The sequence below is a fragment of the Triplophysa rosa genome, unplaced genomic scaffold (genome assembly GCF_024868665.1).
Source record: "Triplophysa rosa unplaced genomic scaffold, Trosa_1v2 scaffold287_ERROPOS314419, whole genome shotgun sequence".
Classification (NCBI taxonomy): domain Eukaryota; kingdom Metazoa; phylum Chordata; class Actinopteri; order Cypriniformes; family Nemacheilidae; genus Triplophysa; species Triplophysa rosa.
The window spans coordinates 114,774-131,852 of record NW_026634301.1 but is presented as its reverse complement, the minus strand read 5'-3'; the positions used below and the strand labels follow the sequence as shown (position 1 = coordinate 131,852).

The 17,079-nt window shown below is 46.2% G+C and overlaps 1 protein-coding gene across 5 annotated transcripts in view; it reads left to right on the top strand.

The window, feature by feature from the left end:
* The window catches only part of LOC130550307 (A-kinase anchor protein 2), a 113,665-nt gene that overhangs the window by 73,571 nt on the left and 23,015 nt on the right, over positions 1–17,079 (top strand). The window contains exon 1 of one of the 5 annotated variants that reach the window (XM_057327739.1): positions 5,279–5,387. The exons of the other annotated variants lie outside the window; for them this stretch is intronic. Within the exon in view, the coding sequence (XP_057183722.1) occupies positions 5,352–5,387 (36 nt within the window). The 5' untranslated portion in view covers positions 5,279–5,351. Of the gene's footprint in view, positions 1–5,278; positions 5,388–17,079 lie in introns of those variants that run through there. 5 annotated transcript variants of the gene reach the window in all.

The window sequence follows — 17,079 nt, the reverse complement described above, 5'->3', positions numbered from 1 at the left end:
CCCTTGCGAGACAGGTGCATCGAGAAAGCGGACCTTCTCGGCATTACTCATCTGCGCAAGGTTCGGCCAGAGGAGTTTCTCATGGACCATAAATGTGGACATCGCCCAACCCAGGGATCGCGTGGTCATCTTGGTCGCCCGTAGAGCGAGGTCGGTGGCGGCGTGGAGTTCCTGCATAAGCGCTGGGTCGGTCTTACCCTCGTGGAGCTCTCTCAACGCCCTGGCCTGGCAGGAACCATAGCATGGAGAGAGGAGGCAGCTTGGTCCGCCGCAATGTAAGCTCTCGACACCAGAGATGCTGAGACCCCACATGCTTTGGACGGGAGTCTAGGTCGAGCCCCCCCAGGTGGCCGCCGCCTACGGGCACGAGTGCACCATGGTGGCACCACCTGGGGGACATCGACGTATCCTCTAGCTGTCTCAACCTCGAGGGAAGAGAGGGTGACAGAATTTTGTTTGACGTGAAACGTGCCGGAAAGGGGGCGTTCCAGGTCTTACTAAGTTCCTCATGCACTTCTGGTAAACACGGCACTGGGGGCGGGCGCGGCTTGGTGCCGCGCTGAAACCCGAAGCGCCATGTAGCCAGCCGCGAGTGCTGGGAGAGGCAGTGCGGGCACTGCAACCCAACACTCACGGCGGCCCGGGAAAGCATGGCTGACATTTTGACGTCCGCTTCTTCTTGGGCTCGACCCCCCGAGGGAGGGAGCCCGAGGAATCGTCGGAGTCGGATGGCAGTACATCACCCCCCGATGCTGCAAGAGACATCTCATCATCACGCATTGTGTCCGAATACGTGATTGAGGAATAAGACGGTGGGACCGTCTCCTGGGGAATGGACAGACAAGCGAGACGAGGTGCGAATGGTCCGTGAGCCAGTGGCTGGCGGATTATCGCTCACAGTAATCCTCATATCACCCTCGCTGCTTGCCATAGCGGACGGCAGGGCCGTAGTCCTGCCACCACGGAACGGGGAGTAAACAAGGTGGTGGCTGAGTCCCGTGGGAACACAGCCACCCGTGACGCAACGTCTGAATCGTCACCACCCGCAGTGCGGGCAGGACGTATCCACAACGTCTGCCCCAGCGTACTGGAAGCAGGTATCGTGTCCGTCCCCCTCCTCGATGAGTGGACGACAGACGGCTGTTTCTAAACAGAAATGTTGAGGCGTATTTTCATGTAAGTACTGTTAAAACTTCCTCAGTTTAATTAGTAGTTGCAGGGATCCGTAATTATATTTAGATAAGTAATTATATAGCAGGTTTGCTGGTGTGAACATTTGCATCGCTTATAAGTTACAACCACCTGCTGCCGCTATAATGAAATAACAACATAATTGTCATTATTTAGCGCATTTGGTAAAGTTAGTTGTACATACATGAAATCTGTATGAAATGGTCATTTAGCAGTGTTAACGTACCACTTTTTGTAATATTCAATCATGAGTCAAGTTAAGTATGTCTACTTGAAGACTGGGTAATGAATTTACCTAAATAAATGCTCCAGATATAACACGTGTGGAAGCTTTATACGTCGAGAGCATTAATGAATCCTTTTGCAGTGTTTCAATACGTAATGTAATATGTTATGCAAGGATGAAGTTGACATCGTCTTAAACAGCACGTGGAATGACCAGCACACCACTCCTAAAATATGACAGTCATAACAAAACGATGCAGTACATCACCCCCCGATGCTGCAAGAGACATCTCATCACCACGCATTGTGTCCGAATACGTGATTGAGGAATAAGACGGTGGGACCGTCTCCTGGGGAATGGTCAGACAAGCGAGACGAGGTGCGAATGGTCCGTGAGCCAGTGGCTGGCGGATTATCGCTCACAGTAATCCTCATATCACCCTCGCTGCTTGCCGTAGCGGACGGCAGGGCCGTAGTCCTGCCGCCACGGAACGGGGAGCAAACGAGGTGGTGGCTGAGTCCTGTGGGAACACAGCCACCTGTTACGCAACGTCTGAATCGTCACCACCCGCAGTGCGGGCAGGACGTATCCACAACGTCTGCCCCAGCGTACTGGAAGCAGGTATCGTGTCCGTCCCCCTCCTCGATGAGTGTGTTGCACCCATGAGAACAGCGGGACAAGCCACGCTGGAGAAATTTGCTCTTTTAGAAAAGGAAATTAGCTCGAACACCTCCGGAACTGCCGAGACGCCCAGGGGAGAGTCACTGCAGGAAGGGACCGTCCGCTGCACCACGTCATAGATTCCAGCAGAAAAATGATCACCAAAGATCGTAGAGAAGCTCATCAGATGCGTAGGCTCTGAAGAACAAAAGGTGAATGAATGAGCATGCCGGCTTCCTTCTTATACCCGGACATCCGGGGAGGAGTCCGGCATGCAAATTTCATTCGCCAATTTTCATTGGCCTTTTCTAAATACTCAGAAGATGATAGGTTCTCAAGACAAACCCCAATCTGTCGGTTCGACACAACGTCAAGAGACCGACAGAAAGGGAACCAGGTTGCATCTGCAAACAGCATTTTTTTGTAATTAACTAAGCCATTGGTGTCAACGTTTAAAGTCAGTTGCACTCAAGTTCCCCTGAAATACTTACCCTAACCAGTGTATGTAATGTTTTGCAATTTACGGTTTACTTCTGTGGAATATTTTGCTTGTGAGAGCCAAAATGAATGCTTTTTGCTTTAATACAATGACAGTTGGTAATTTTCACATAACTTAAGTGTATAGTATATATGCTGTATCTTGAGCGCCACTGTATTGCATCAACCAAAAGTGTTAAATCAACGATAAACAGAAATGTTAAAGTACAGTTTAGTAATTAATTAAAATACCTTTTAAATGTATTAATAACTTTAATCCTAAAAGTGTCCCATTTGGAAGTCTTCAAAAGACTCCCAGCAGGGTATGCACCAGTCACAGCAACCTGATTATGTAATGTTCAACAAAGTCTCACGGGAATTCGTGACATTGTCACGAACTGTAATCTATTCATTCGTGTTTACTGACACGAATTTCCCCCTTTTTTTCGTGTCACCCAGCACGACTTTCAATTTGATATATTTAATATGCAGTATCTTTCATATGTATACATACTATATATCAACACAATCTGATGGGAATTCATAGCCTACCTATTTTACAAGGTGGCTCATTCGTGTGAATTCCTTTTTCCAACGATCTCATTGGTATGTTTTGTTATGATTTGACTTTTCCCCTGTGACGTTAGGTTTAGGGGCGGGGTTAGGGGAGCCATTTATCGTCGTTTTGCCACCTCGTGAAACTCGCATTTTTAGCTAAATTAGCATTTGCGGCTGTGATTTTAGGGTTTGGGGTGAAGTAAGGTGTTGGTTATCCAAAAATATGTACGACTTCTTTTGATATCAGGTTATAAATATATATATGTAAATACACACGCAGTCTGTGTATTGAAAGTCATGCTGAGTGACACGAAAAGAAAGTTGTGCTGAGTGACATTAAAAAAAGGTTGTGCTCACTGACACTGACACAAAAAATTGGGGATTCGTGTCCATGAACACGAATTAATAGATTCCAAATTTCATGTCTATGCCACGAACTTCCGTGAGACTGGGTTATTGTAACGGTGAGTAATCCAGGCAGAGAAGCGGATCCAAGTGCAGTTTTGATTTTAATGAAATAAACAAACACAAACCAAGGTAATTCACAAAACGAAGGAGGCACAAAAACAAAGCATGAAACAAAGACCGACACCAAACAAAGGAAACACTAGGGCTTAAATACATCGAAACTAACAAGATAACAAGACACACCTGGAGGAACTAATTAACACTAAAAACTACAAAGGACTACAAAACATGGCACAGAACAGGAAGTGACAGAAAAGTTCACAAACACAGGGGAAACACAGAGTGGGATTGTGACAGTTATAATGTCAGCTTTAACCCGCTACTTTTAAGGCTTAATATAACACCTGTAGATGCAAATGAGTTAATTTGCACCTTTGATAAAGGTCGAGTACCTTTTGAACACTCGCAATTTTGCTATGAGTAAAATAAAAGTGAATAATATTTATTTTAAATTATATAGTATTTTTATCTGCCTATTTTTGTTTGATTTTATTTTTTATAAATCATTACTGCACTTGTTTTGATACTGTTAAAATTGACTTGTTAATGTATACTTTACAGTAATAGTAATTATTTTTAAGTGCCCTTTTTGGCCCTTTTTGGTACTTTGGCCCCTGCGCCAGCAGAGGTCTGTGCATACCACTGTGTAGAATATTACAATGTTCACTTACTGTATTGGAATTTATACTGTAAGGATTATATATTTCACGTAGAAGGCAGCAGACCTTGTAAGCATGTAAGATGTATGGTTCGAAATGGTTTTGTAATAGAGCTTATTTTAGGCCATTGTTCAATGCTGATGTGTACTGCATGAGTGAAAAAAGCCCAATGTGTGGTCTGATAGAATCATGATGGACAATTATTGTGTTTTTCATACAAGACGCTTGCTTTCATTCCCACCTGCTAGATCAAAGTGAAATTCACCATCAGCTATTATGAAGCAGCACAGATCAAAACCATGGCAACAGACATGCAATATATGATGAGTGAAAGAGGAAGAGGTGCTGTGCATTGTGGGAAACAAATGATGATTCTCACATCAAAGGCACACCATCCATTTTCAGTGCCTGCGTGTGAACAGTAAAATCTGCAGAGACAAACCAAACAAAATTGAAATTTAACAATGAACAATTCCCCAAAACCGTCTAAATGTTATTGTTTAACAGGCCAATTAAACATGTTTTTTTTTTTTGCTAGGAGGGTCCCATGCTGAGTGCAGCAAGAACCAAAAGTCCTGAATGTGCACTAATAAGGAATCTTCCTCCCAATTTGGTAGTCCTCCTGTATGTTTCTCTGAAAAGCTTTCATCCCAGTGTCTCTGTTTTTACTGAGCACTTAAATAAATAGCTTAACAAAAACCCTCTCCTAATTTACTCATAGCTCATGTTGTTCCCATGTGCTGTCGTTGTTCTGTTTCTGTGTAGCACAAAATATTTGACGTGGGCTAAATTCTCCTAAAGCTAAATTCTTTAACGCTGCAAAACTGCAAAGTTTCACATAAAATCAAGTTACAGTACCAACAAGTTGCATGGACGTGTGTGTAATATTCATGAGTGGATACTTTCATTCTAGGCCGGCTTGCATCTTTAGAATCTCACACACAGAGTCTTTCTTTTCATATCTCCCCAGCATTGAGCCTTTTGTTGAGCTGCCTGTTTATAAAGAGAGCAAGAGAGAGCGAGACCCGTGTTGCCATGACTGCTCCCAGTGTAGAGTCTATCTTAGTTCGTATCCCCTTTAAATCAACAGACCCACAAGAAAAACTGCTGTCATGGTTTCTTTTTGGATGATATTTTCAGCTTTTTTGGTAGGTCCTATTTTTTTACTTTGAAAGCTCATCTAAAAGAACCTTTGAATTATGTGTCTGTTTGTAGAGACCAATTATGTTGCTTCATCCACCATCTTGGATGGATTTGTGGGTTTTCCCACTTTGTAAGGGGTACATGTGATCCTGTCGATTTGGCAGCTCATTAGGTTTTGAGTTCTAGTGAACATTATTTAGTCTTTGTAATTTATGAATAGCTATTGTTATTTATAAAACATACTATAAAATATTTGTGTTATGTACAGAGCACATCAATAGAGCAAAAGGGATTATAGAATGATACATTAGGTCAGTAGCCTGGAGACATGTACAGTATACATAAAATATTTGCACTTATAAGGGTACATGCTATTTCCAGGGTTTTATCAATGTCCCATGGGCTGATGACAGTTTTCTTTTTACTTGTATGATACTGACAGAAATTCTATTTAGATTTTTTATGTTAGGCTTAAAAATCCATATATTTTTACACATCAGAAAAAATGCATACAACATCCTATTTTTACAACTTAGCTTGATCATTCTTTTATGGCATATATTTTAAGAGCACAATTTTAAGTTTGTCATTTGTCCTAGCATCAATGGCATTGTAAAGATGACATCTGACAAGAAATTTACTCTCAAACCTCTTTGGAGTTGGAGTATAAATGTGAAAGCATAACTGCGGTGCTTTCTTTTGGCCCTTGTTTGGGTTATTCAGACTTTTGTCCTTGGAATGGTTTGAGGTTTTTCCTGTCTGGCTTGACCTTCTACATTGTGCTGAAAGCACAAACAAATCAGCTGCTTCCTTTTGTTGAAGTTTGTTGTTCGTTTAAAAGAGTTAAAACATTTTCTATACTGCATAAGGTACGACTTGAAAAGTAAGCAAATTTTAGTCCCACAGACAGATAGTTGGACAGAAAATATTACACTTTTTTTGCACCAGATGAAAAATAGGAATGCTATTATATTTCCTCAGATTTAAATTTGTGGTCATGTAATGTTTTGTTATCACATGATGCTGGTAGAGGAACTTCAGTCAACGCTTTTAGTCAATGTGTCATATTTGAGGGAAGGGACAAAAGACCTATACTGTCGTGTAGGTTAGAGGATAGGTTGACATAGACAGCTATGAGAGAGATGCCTGAAGTTTTAACCAATTACATTAATTGGAAAGGACGGTCTGCATTTATAGTCTGGGAAGAAGCTAGAAATTGTGTCAAAGCTTTGCTATATGTTTCTGGGTCACAATTGGCAAAGACAAGCATCATTAAAGTATTTTTTTAACAACACAGTGTAACAAATTGTTGTTTCGCCCGACATTTTAATAGTTCTTGTACAATTTTGTGGTGATAATTATTTTCGTAATATTTATTTTCATGTAGCATCAATGTTTTAGTGTATATTTAGCTCGTCAATTTTTAGCTTATCATTAATTGATATCGTAATCATTGGTTACGATATATCTGTATATTGCAAATAAACTAAAACTGTACAAATTTTCACATATTTAAAAAATTATTTTCGAATTGTCACTGTCAGAAAATTCTACACATTTCTGTAGCACAGGGAAGGTAGGATGAAGCGATGATGGGTGGCTACTTCTGGAACTTGATCCGTGAGGACAGTATTAGTCATAATACAAAAACATAAAAGACAAAAACAAGTGTGTTATTGTAAAATGGTACATGTGTGCAGATTAATCTGTCATCTGTACTTCTGCTACCACCCTAGATAGTTAATCTGAAAATCTCTGCAAGCTGCATTACATAACTTTCAACTACATTACTTGGTTTTAATAAATTAAATTTTGTCCATGTCAGTAGATCTTACTTTGTTCAGTCAGGCAATGCTAGAGGGGACATTTGCATCTCAGCTGAAATAATGTTAATGACTCTGGGGGTTTCTGCATTTATTTTTATACACTCCTGCATTAAGAGCACTTTGCGAGCTTACTTCTTGATCTTGTCATCATAATTTCTTTCACTTTGAGAGTTATTAGGAGCACTTAAAAAAACTTCAAAGGCAAATGCATATTAGCAAATGAGATCCATATAATTGCTTCTGATGCTAAGCTTGTTTTCAGATCCTAAGCCCTCTAGGATGACGTTGCTTGAATGTGCACTGCTTAGATCTGCAGTCGTGTGGAATGTTACTCCCTGTGCGCTGGCTTTGTTTTTTTCCCTAAATGAAGATAGAGGAGGTCTTGAGCCATAATTCGAAGAGGTGTAAACATCTAATGATGGAACGCAGTAGCAGTAATTGCCATTTGATTGAGTAGTCTTGTAAATCGAGGAAGCTTTGACCATGTTGAAATACACAGCACAGGGTAAGATATCTTTATTCAGAGTTTTCCTTATCTATTTTTGTGAATGTTTTTATAATTTCTACTGTCTTCTGAGGAACATGTTTGGCTTTTTCTGGGTGGTGAATGCTCAGAGGTGGCTGGTGCAAACATGTTTGTTATAATAGCGTGTTTTTATTTTGTTAACTGTGATGAAGAAGCTATAATACATAGCAACATTAGGGGAAAACTATTATTTTGTTGATGTTATCAAATAAGTAGGTTATAAATATAAATAACAGCTTGTTACAAATGAGAAAGTGGGTGTGTGTTGTTGTTGTTGTTGTTGTTGTTGTTGTTGTTTACAGTGTAATTACTTCCTTTTCTTCGAACTATTTGTTTAAATCTGTATTTGCTGTAATCTATACTTTTGTCAGTATTCTGTAGTGCTGTTGACAGCCTGTTTTTTTATGTTAAAGCAATTGTAATAACTAATCTCTACATGTTATTGATCAGAATAATGTGTAGATGTACAATTATGTTAAAAATGCAGACCAGTTGTTCTTTTTCTAAACAACCATTTTGAAATAGCTGAAAACAGGGTTTATCACATTGCAGCACTGACTGCAACCTTGTTGCCAGTTTTAGAGAAGATGTGCTCTATATTTCTGCTCCCACTAGGCTCAGAAAGCAGGTTAACCAAGGGTTTGAGGATCACACTGCTATCGTACAAGGGTTGATCCCACTTCATACTAGGTGTACCTACTGTATACTTAAATAAGATAAAAAAAGCTTTAAATAGATGTTATGTCATATTAGTTTTGGAGCCACGGTTTGGTTTAGGCCTAATCCACAAATACACAGGTATTTTTACCTTTTTTTTTTTAAACGCATCCACATGAAAACGCTAAAACATGTTATGAAGCGCAGTCAAGAGCATGCCAAACCAACAGGTGGCGATACAACCCTAACCACAAAGCCGTGTTGGCCGATCAGAAGCCTAGAATCTGATGTCAAACAAAGGAGATGGCGGCGCGCATTCCATTGTCATACACAAAAACTCTGTTTCTAAAAATCTTCACCCTGGCCGAAGTTTTCAAAAAAGTTCGGTTTCAGTGACCGGGTTAGGGTTATGTTTGCATGTGGATGAACGGCGGTTTTAAAAATACCCGTGTTTGTGTGGACAGGGCATTAGTTTGCTGTGGGGGCAGGGTAAAAAGAGAGAATGATGTCAAATTTATGTGACTTCCATAGACGCTGTATAAGAAACACCCTCGCATTAGCGTAAACTTTTTTTTATTTTTTTTATTTAAAGGTAATATAATACAAAGTATAGTGTTATGAACGTGCATACATTTTTTAAAAAAGGAAACATAAAAAACTTTTTTTTTACGATGCTGATGACCGTTGAACGCGTCATCACAGGCTTGTGAAAAAGGTCCATCTCTTGTAGCCAGTCAGGACTGGGCATTGATCAATGCAGAAATTTCACTAAAGAACATTTGATTTCAACTGCTCTGATCACATACAGTAAAGGTATTTGCTGCAAAAAGTTTTTCTGTTAAACATGAAAAATCTACAATGCTGTTGGTGTTACATTTTACTGATGTTTGATGTTATTGAAATGTCATTCGTAGCCGTTTTAGAGATGTCCATTCAAATAAACACAAACTGTATTCATTATTTGGTTGTTCTCCTTCGACCTTTTTCATGACGTTGCAAGCCTGTAAGGGCCAGTGCACTTGACATCCCTTGAGTAACGGACATTATCCTTTAAGCCAATTCAGCCTTCACTCAACAGGACTGGTGCCATTATTAATGACCCTTAAGCCAGTTTACTTTCAGAACACAAAGGCAAGTTCAGCACTAGACTTCTTTTACCTTTATGTCATGTGCTAAAGCTAGTGACAGCTGGGTTTGAATAAAAAAAACAATGAGCTTCACTTACTTGGTGGCAACAACACGATTGTGCTTCACTGACGAGACCATCCTTGGTTAGTTTAGGGTGTTGATGTTTCCCAGTTTACTCTTGGGCCAGTGCACTGACAATCTCCAGATGCACCTCTTCTAACTGTCTAATCTGTGCCACAGATTACAGGTCATATTTTAAGCATGGCTGGTGACAGGGTGTTTTTAAGCACAATATCCTGCACTCTTAAAAATAAAGGTGAACAGCAAGACCATTAAAGAACCATTTTTGGTTCCACAAAGAACCAGTCAGTCAAGAACCTTCTCTTTCTTACATTTTTATAATCGGAAGAACCTTTTTTTCACCACAAAAAAACTTTTGTGAAACAGAAAGGTTCTTTGGTTGTTAAAGGTTCTTTATGGAACCATTTAGACAGAAAAGGTTCTTCTATGGCAGGAGTGGCGAACCTGTTCGGCATGATGAGCCAAAAAATATACCTTATCACTGCAAAGAGCCACATATGTGGAAAACTGTCTAACAAGATTTTTTACACAAAATTACATAAATAAGCCTTTATAAGCCTACCTTTTTTAACATTAGTGTGACACCTGGCAGTCTTTCGTTTCCACAATACATTTTAGATTTGGCTTGTATTCAGCTGTGGCTGTCAGAGCGATGCTTTGATTTGACTTGTTTCAGTGTGGAAAAAAGTGATTCACAGATGTAAGTCGATCGCAGGATTCATCAACAGCAATGCTGAAATACATGCACTTCTGAAGATCTGAATATAAATTTTGTTTCAACAGCATTATTAATGTCCGATATTCTTTGTTCAACAGTGTGTCATGACAACTGAAGATCCATTACCGAACGTTTCAAATGTTCGTTTTCGGGACAGAAAACATCAATAACATCATTGAGGCACTTTTTAATGAAGTCCCCTTCACTGTATGGCATTTTAGCACTCGCAATTTTCCATGATATGATGCTAATGTGACTGTCTCTGTATGTTTGGTAAATTTCCGAAAGAGCTGAGTTTGCTTCTCTGACTGACGTTTTAACATTTTTACCTTGTGCTTTTGAAGTTCACTGCCTTTGGGAAATTTCTGGCCCACAGTAGGAATGTGGTGAAATGGCGCTCAAGATTTTGAAGCCTTAAAATGCGACAGTGAAGTCTGGCATATCAAGCAGAATGGTTTTCCATTTCTTTCAACAAAAAAATATAAATCCTCCCATTCAGATTGAAATGTTCTGTGCTCATCTTCATAATTGTGTTTAGCTGTATGCAGACGAGGCTAGCTGCTAGTAGCGCATGACGTTCAGTACAAAAATAATTATTTAAAAAATATATATTTCATCTTTTATTTCAAAATTAATTTGTGTACATTTTGTTTAGTTAAGTTCAGTCTAAAATTATTTAAAAAACAAAAAATGTGATTAAGAAGCAACTTGTGGATAGATGATTTAAGAGCCGCAAAAAGGCAGTCAAAGAGCCGTGGGTTCACCACCTCTGTTCTATTGCATCGTGAAGCAACTTTATTTTTAAAATCCCAGTGAAATGCCTTGGAGCGTTTTGTTTACGGCACAGTCAGCCTGGCAAAGCTGCATTTAACAGCATGATAGCCACAGTGGTGTAAAAGTCTATTGAAAAGAATAGGAAGATTAGTGATACCAGTGATGTGTCATTTGAAGCTTGTTATGACACTGGCATTTGTCTTCTCCTTTACTCATCCAGGTTGCGATGTCCGATCTCTTCCATAGAGCCTTGACATTGAACGCTTATATCTTCTAAATAGGAATTTTGTCAGTGCGTAGGAGCATATCAGTTTATTGACATCTTTAAGGCTAACTTATAAATAAAAGGAAAACATTCATATTGATTTCACTGGGACTTTAAGAGGCTGTGTCCACCGAGGCGTTTACGCCATCAGCTGACGGTTTTTTCCGCGCTCTGCGCTGGTGCTATGCGTTTTTTTCACGCTCAGCGCTGGCATTCGACCGAGCGCCCTGAGTTGAAAAATGCTCAACTTTGGGCAGAACGCTGCGCCTGCAGCGGGCGTTCCCTTTCTGTCGGTCTCTTGACATTGTGTCGAACTGACAGATGGGGTTCGTCCCTGAGAACCAATCGCTTCCGACTACTTAGAAAAGAACCAGCCACCACCTCGCATGCTTCCCGGGCTGTGACGAGGATGGCTAAGGTCATTCTGTCCGCCAAGGTGAGCAGCGAGGGTGATATGGGGGTCTCTGCGAGCGTTAACTCGCGAACCGCTCGCACCCCGTCTAGCTCGCCTCACCTTCCCTAGCAGACGGTACCACACTGTCTTCATCCTCCTTCACATATTCGGACACGATGTGTGATGAAGATGAGATGTCAATCGCAGCATCGGAGAGCAAATTGCTGGCATCCGATCCTGACGATTCCTTGCAGCTCCCCCCCAAGGGGGGTCGAGCTCAGGAAGAGGTGGATTTCGAGATGTCGGCCATGCTTTCCCGGGCCGCCGTGTGTATTGGGTTAGAGTGCACTCCGGTGCCTCTCCCCCAGCGCTCGCGGTTGGATACATGGTTCTTGGGCTCTGAGTGCGACTCCAAGCCGCGCCCAACCCCGGTTCCGTTCTTCCCGGAAGTGCATGAGGAACTGACGAAGACATGGAACGCCCCTTTTTCGGCACGTACACGTCAAACCAGTTCCGTCGCTCTCTCTTCCCTCGATGGTGGGGCAGCTAAGGGTTACGTCGACGTGCCCCAGGTGGAACGCGCAATCGCGGTGCATCCACCTGGAGAGGTCGACCGAAACTCCCGTCCAAGGCGTGTAGGAATTTGGCATCGCTGGTGTCGAAGGCCTACGCTGCTGCAAGCCAAGCTGCCTCCTCTCTCCACGCCATGGCCATCCTGCAGGTCCACCAGGCCAAGGCGTTGAAAGAGATCCACGAGGGTAAGACCGACCCAGGGTTAACGCAGGAACTCCGCACCGCCACCGACCTCACTCTAAGGGCGACCAAGGTGACCGTGCGGGCCCTGGGTCGGGCGATGTCCATGGTGGTCCAGGAGAGGCACCTCTGGCTTAACCTTGCGCAGATGAGCGATGCCGAGAAAGTCTGCTTTCTCGACGTGCCCATTGCGCAGGGTGGGCTGTTTGGTGACACTATCGAGGACTTCGCTCAGCAGTTCTCAGCAGTGAAGAAGCAGACGGAGGCGATCAGCCATATCCTACCCTGCCGGGACTCGGCCGCCCACAGGCCTTCGAGATCACGTGTGGCCTCTGCTCCCCAGTAGCCCCGGCCCTCTTCGAAGCCAGCTCCGGTCCCGGCGCTCCCTACCCAGGCGGCACCCCAGAAGAGGACATCGAAGGGGAGACCACCACCTCGTCAGCAACCTTCGAGGAAGAAGCGACCCTGACAGGAAGACCCCAGGGAGGTTGACACCATCGGGCCCGATCCCAGCCATACCATCGCTGGACGGTCGATCTGGGACGGTTCCTGCCCCGTTCCAACATCACCAACGATGGACGTTCCCTCCAATGATGTTCCCTCCAACGATGGAGGGAATGTCTCGTTCCCTCCATCAGGGAACCGAGGTTACATCCGTAACCAAGACGTTCCCTTTTTGTCGGTCTCTTGACGTTGTGTCGAACCGACAGAATGGGGTTCCTATGTAAGACGCCACAGCACTGAGCCGCATCACAATCTCTAGCGGAGCGACGTTGACTGGCCTGGGCGAGTCAGACGAAGATGCTAACATGAAATTATGACCATCCAGTGGAGAGGAAGGGGGACCCAGAGCTTTACCACAAAGTTGGGAAGCCCCTGCCACCGGCCGTCACGGGCAGAGGCCTAGTTCTCTAAATGGCAAGAAGCCGCCCGGCACCATAAGAGCCACTGGGTAAGCATTATTCCCCCGCCGGGGGAAAAACGCTGCAGAGACCACTACCTACCATAGGGAGGAAATAGTGGAGACACCACATGGTCTCACCATCAGGGGAGAACTCATGGGAAAATGTGCGGACTAGAGTTAACCGCAGGGTGGGAGTCCACCTAGGGAGGTCATGGGTTGCCGAGCTGGGAACCATTCATGAGGATACATCAGACGGAACAGCCCGCGGAGGGGGGGTTACCACGTCTGGAGCACTAGGTCCGGTTAGAGCTATGTGGGAGATAACTCAACTGTTCCCCGGCCTAAGGGGGCAGGGCTGCTCTGCCCAGCCTGCCCCGAGGAAGGTGCTAGTGATGGATAAATGCCTGTTCTTTACCCAGTGGGGGGAAAGAGGGGAGGCGTAATAGCCACTGATCCCCCAAAGGAAGGGGGAAGGGCTTTCGCAGGCGTACGCCCTACCGGCTGCCGGTCCTACACCTTGCGTAGGTATTAGAACCTCGCGGAGTTGATGGGCATAGCCCCACCCGCAGCTCTGCAGATGTCTGCTAGAGAGGCGCCCTGAGCCAGTGCCCATGAGGAGTGACCTCACTCCCAACAGGCAGGGGCGAATAGAGATCGGTATGCCCTAACGAGGGCATCCACGATCCAGTTCGCCAGCCTCTGTTTGGAGACAGCTCTCCCTTCTGCTGACCTCCGAACAGACAAAGAGCTGCTCAGAGCTTCTGGGCTCTGCGTGCGGTCCAAGTAGAGGTGCAGTGCACGTACTGGACACAACACGGAAAGGTTGGGTCTTCCTCCCCGGTGGGGAGCACCTGCAGGTTCACCACCTGGTCTCTCGGGAGAGTGGTAGGAACTTTGAGCACGTAGCCGGGGCGGGGTCTCAAGATAACGTGAGAATCCCGGGCCCGAGTTCTAGGCAATCTGTGGACACGGAGGGTGCTTGCAGATCCCCTACCCTCTTGGAGGTGAGCGCCATCAGGAAAGCCGTCTTTATCAAGACTGAGAAAGAGCGGCAACCCCGAGAGGTTCGAAGGGGGGGGCCTCTTGAGGCCTGCCACCTAGGTCACAAGAGGGTACGGAGCGCGGATAAGGTGGTCACCCGCTCGCGCCCCTTAGGAACCTAATGACCAGGTCGTGCTGTCCCAGCGGCTACCCAGCACTTGGGTCATGATGAGCGGCCGTAGCGGCTACATATATTCCCAGTGTGGAGGGGGAGAGGTTACTCCCCAGTCTCTCTTGAGGAAGGGACAGCTCGTACCCGACCGAGCAACTCCGCGGGTCTTCTCGCCGAGAAGAGCACCAGGACGAGAAGAGTCGCCACCTATGGGCGTATAGCCGCCCAGTGGCCGAAGCCCTAGCCTGAGTGACGTCCCAACCAGACCGGGGGTGGGTCACTCAGGATCTCCTCATCCCGTCCAGACATGGAGACCAGGTTCTGCCTGGGATGACATAACGTGCCCCTTCCCCTGGGGAAGCAATTCGCCAGGGGGAGCAGCCAGGGGGAGTTGTTGTCAGAGCCTTAGCTCCGAGAACCAAGTCCTGGTTAGGCCAAAGGGGCGTAACTAGTACCACTTGATGCTCCTCTTCCCTGGCCTTGCACAGTGAGGCTCACTGGGAGGAAGCGTACTTCCACTTGTCCCGCGGCCAGCTGTGCGCAAGGGCATCCGTGCCAAGGGTTGCCTCGGACAGGGAGTACCAAAGCGGACAATAGGTGGAGTCCGGGGAGGCAACAGGACCACCTGTGCCTGGCCGAACTGCTCCCAAATGAGCCGGCTGCGCGGGATGGAGTCGCCACTCTCCGCGAGACGTCGACTGACGAGAGAGCGCATCGGCTGTCTGGTTCAGGACGCCTGGGATGTGTGTGGCTCGCAGGGAACTGATCACCTGCTGACTCCAGAGGAGGAGGTGCCGGGCGAGTCATGTTAGCTGCCGTGAGCGAATGCCACCAATGATATACGCCACAGCAGCTGTGCTGTCCGACCGGACCAGCACGTGCTTGCCCTGCACAAGAGGTAGTAGCCTCCTCAATGCAAGTAGCACAACCAACAACTCTAGGCAGTTGAAATGCCAACGCAGGCGGGGGCCCGTCCATCGCCCCGACACTGCGTGCCCATTGCACACGGCACCCCAACCCTACAGGGAGGCATCCCTAAGGGGACCCCTTCTGCAAGAAGGTCATGGGAGACCAGGGGGTTAGGGTGTGCTTGCTCTTCTCAGTTAACCTGTAGCCCCACCGATCTAGGTGCCGGAGCACCAGGTCCCTGTGTGTACACAACAGATCTCGAGAGTGCGCCAAGCTGAGGCAGTCGTCGAGATAGTTTAGTACCCGCACACCTCCTTCCCTAAGAGGAAGGAGGGCGGCTTCCATGACCTTCGTAAAGACTCGTGGAGACAGGGACAGACCGAAGGGGAGGACCCTGTACTGTTATGCCTGTCCCTCGAACGCGAACCGTTGGAACGGCCGATGTCGAGGGAGGATCGAGACATGAAGTACGCGTCCTTCAGGTCGATTGACATGAACCAGTCCTGACACCTGACGGAAGTCAGGATGCGCTTCTGCGTGATCAACCTGAAAGGCAGCTATTGAGTAGGTGCCTGTTCAGAACACACAGACCCAAGATAGGGCGCAACCCCCGCCTTTCTTGGGGACAATGAAGTACAGGCTGAAAAACCATTGAACATCTCGGCTGGTGAGACGGGCTCGATCACTCCCTTCGCCAGAAGGGTGGCGACCTAGGCCCGAAGTACGGGAACATACTAGCCTCTGACTGAGGTATATCAGATGCCCTGAACTTGGCGGGTGTGAGGCGACTGGATCGCGTAGCCAAGACGGATCGTCTTCCCTAGCCAGCCTGACAGTCTGGGAAGCCGGACAGGCTCCCAGAATGAGACAGGGGGACTAAAGGTACGATCTTTTTCATCTTCCCCCCGGGGGGTGGTTCGATGGCTAGCAGTACGGATTCCTTGCTGGGGGAGGTCCCCCGGGGAGGAGATCAGCTCTGCTGTTTTTCCTGCCTGGCGACTGCGCAGCTCAACGCACTGTCTGACTGAGAGTGCTGAGGGCTGGTGTTTATACTCGACATTGCGCTTCGCCATGAGGCAACGTCGAGTTTGCCGTTCACCGTCGTGCAGAGGGTGGGAGCGGCTGTGATAACCCAGAGAGAGAGGAAACTGTCTTTTTGAGAGTAAGTGGGCGCTAGCCCCCCGGAGGGGGCCAGCAGATGGAGAGACGGGGCAGGATCCATCCCTATCCGACTTCCCAGCGATGTGGCTGGGGTCGGGCCCAATGGTAACCTCGATCCCCCTGAGTTCTTCCCATGAGGGCCACTTCGCCGCGGCTGCTGATGGGGCGATGGTCTCCTCTTCGCTGTCTCCTCCAGGGGGGGCCGCCTGAGTGGGGGGCACCAGAGCTGGAGGGCGTCGAAGAGGACCAGGGCTGCTGGGAAGCAGACAGTGCGGCTCGACAGTAACACCAACCAGCCCCCCCTTGCGAGACGGGTGCGTCGAGAAAGCGGACCTTCTCGGCATTACTCATCTGCGCAAGGATCGGCCAGAGGAGTTTCTCATGGACCACAAGTGTGGACATCGTCCGACCCAGGGCCCGCGTGGTCACCTTGGTCGCCCGTAGAGCG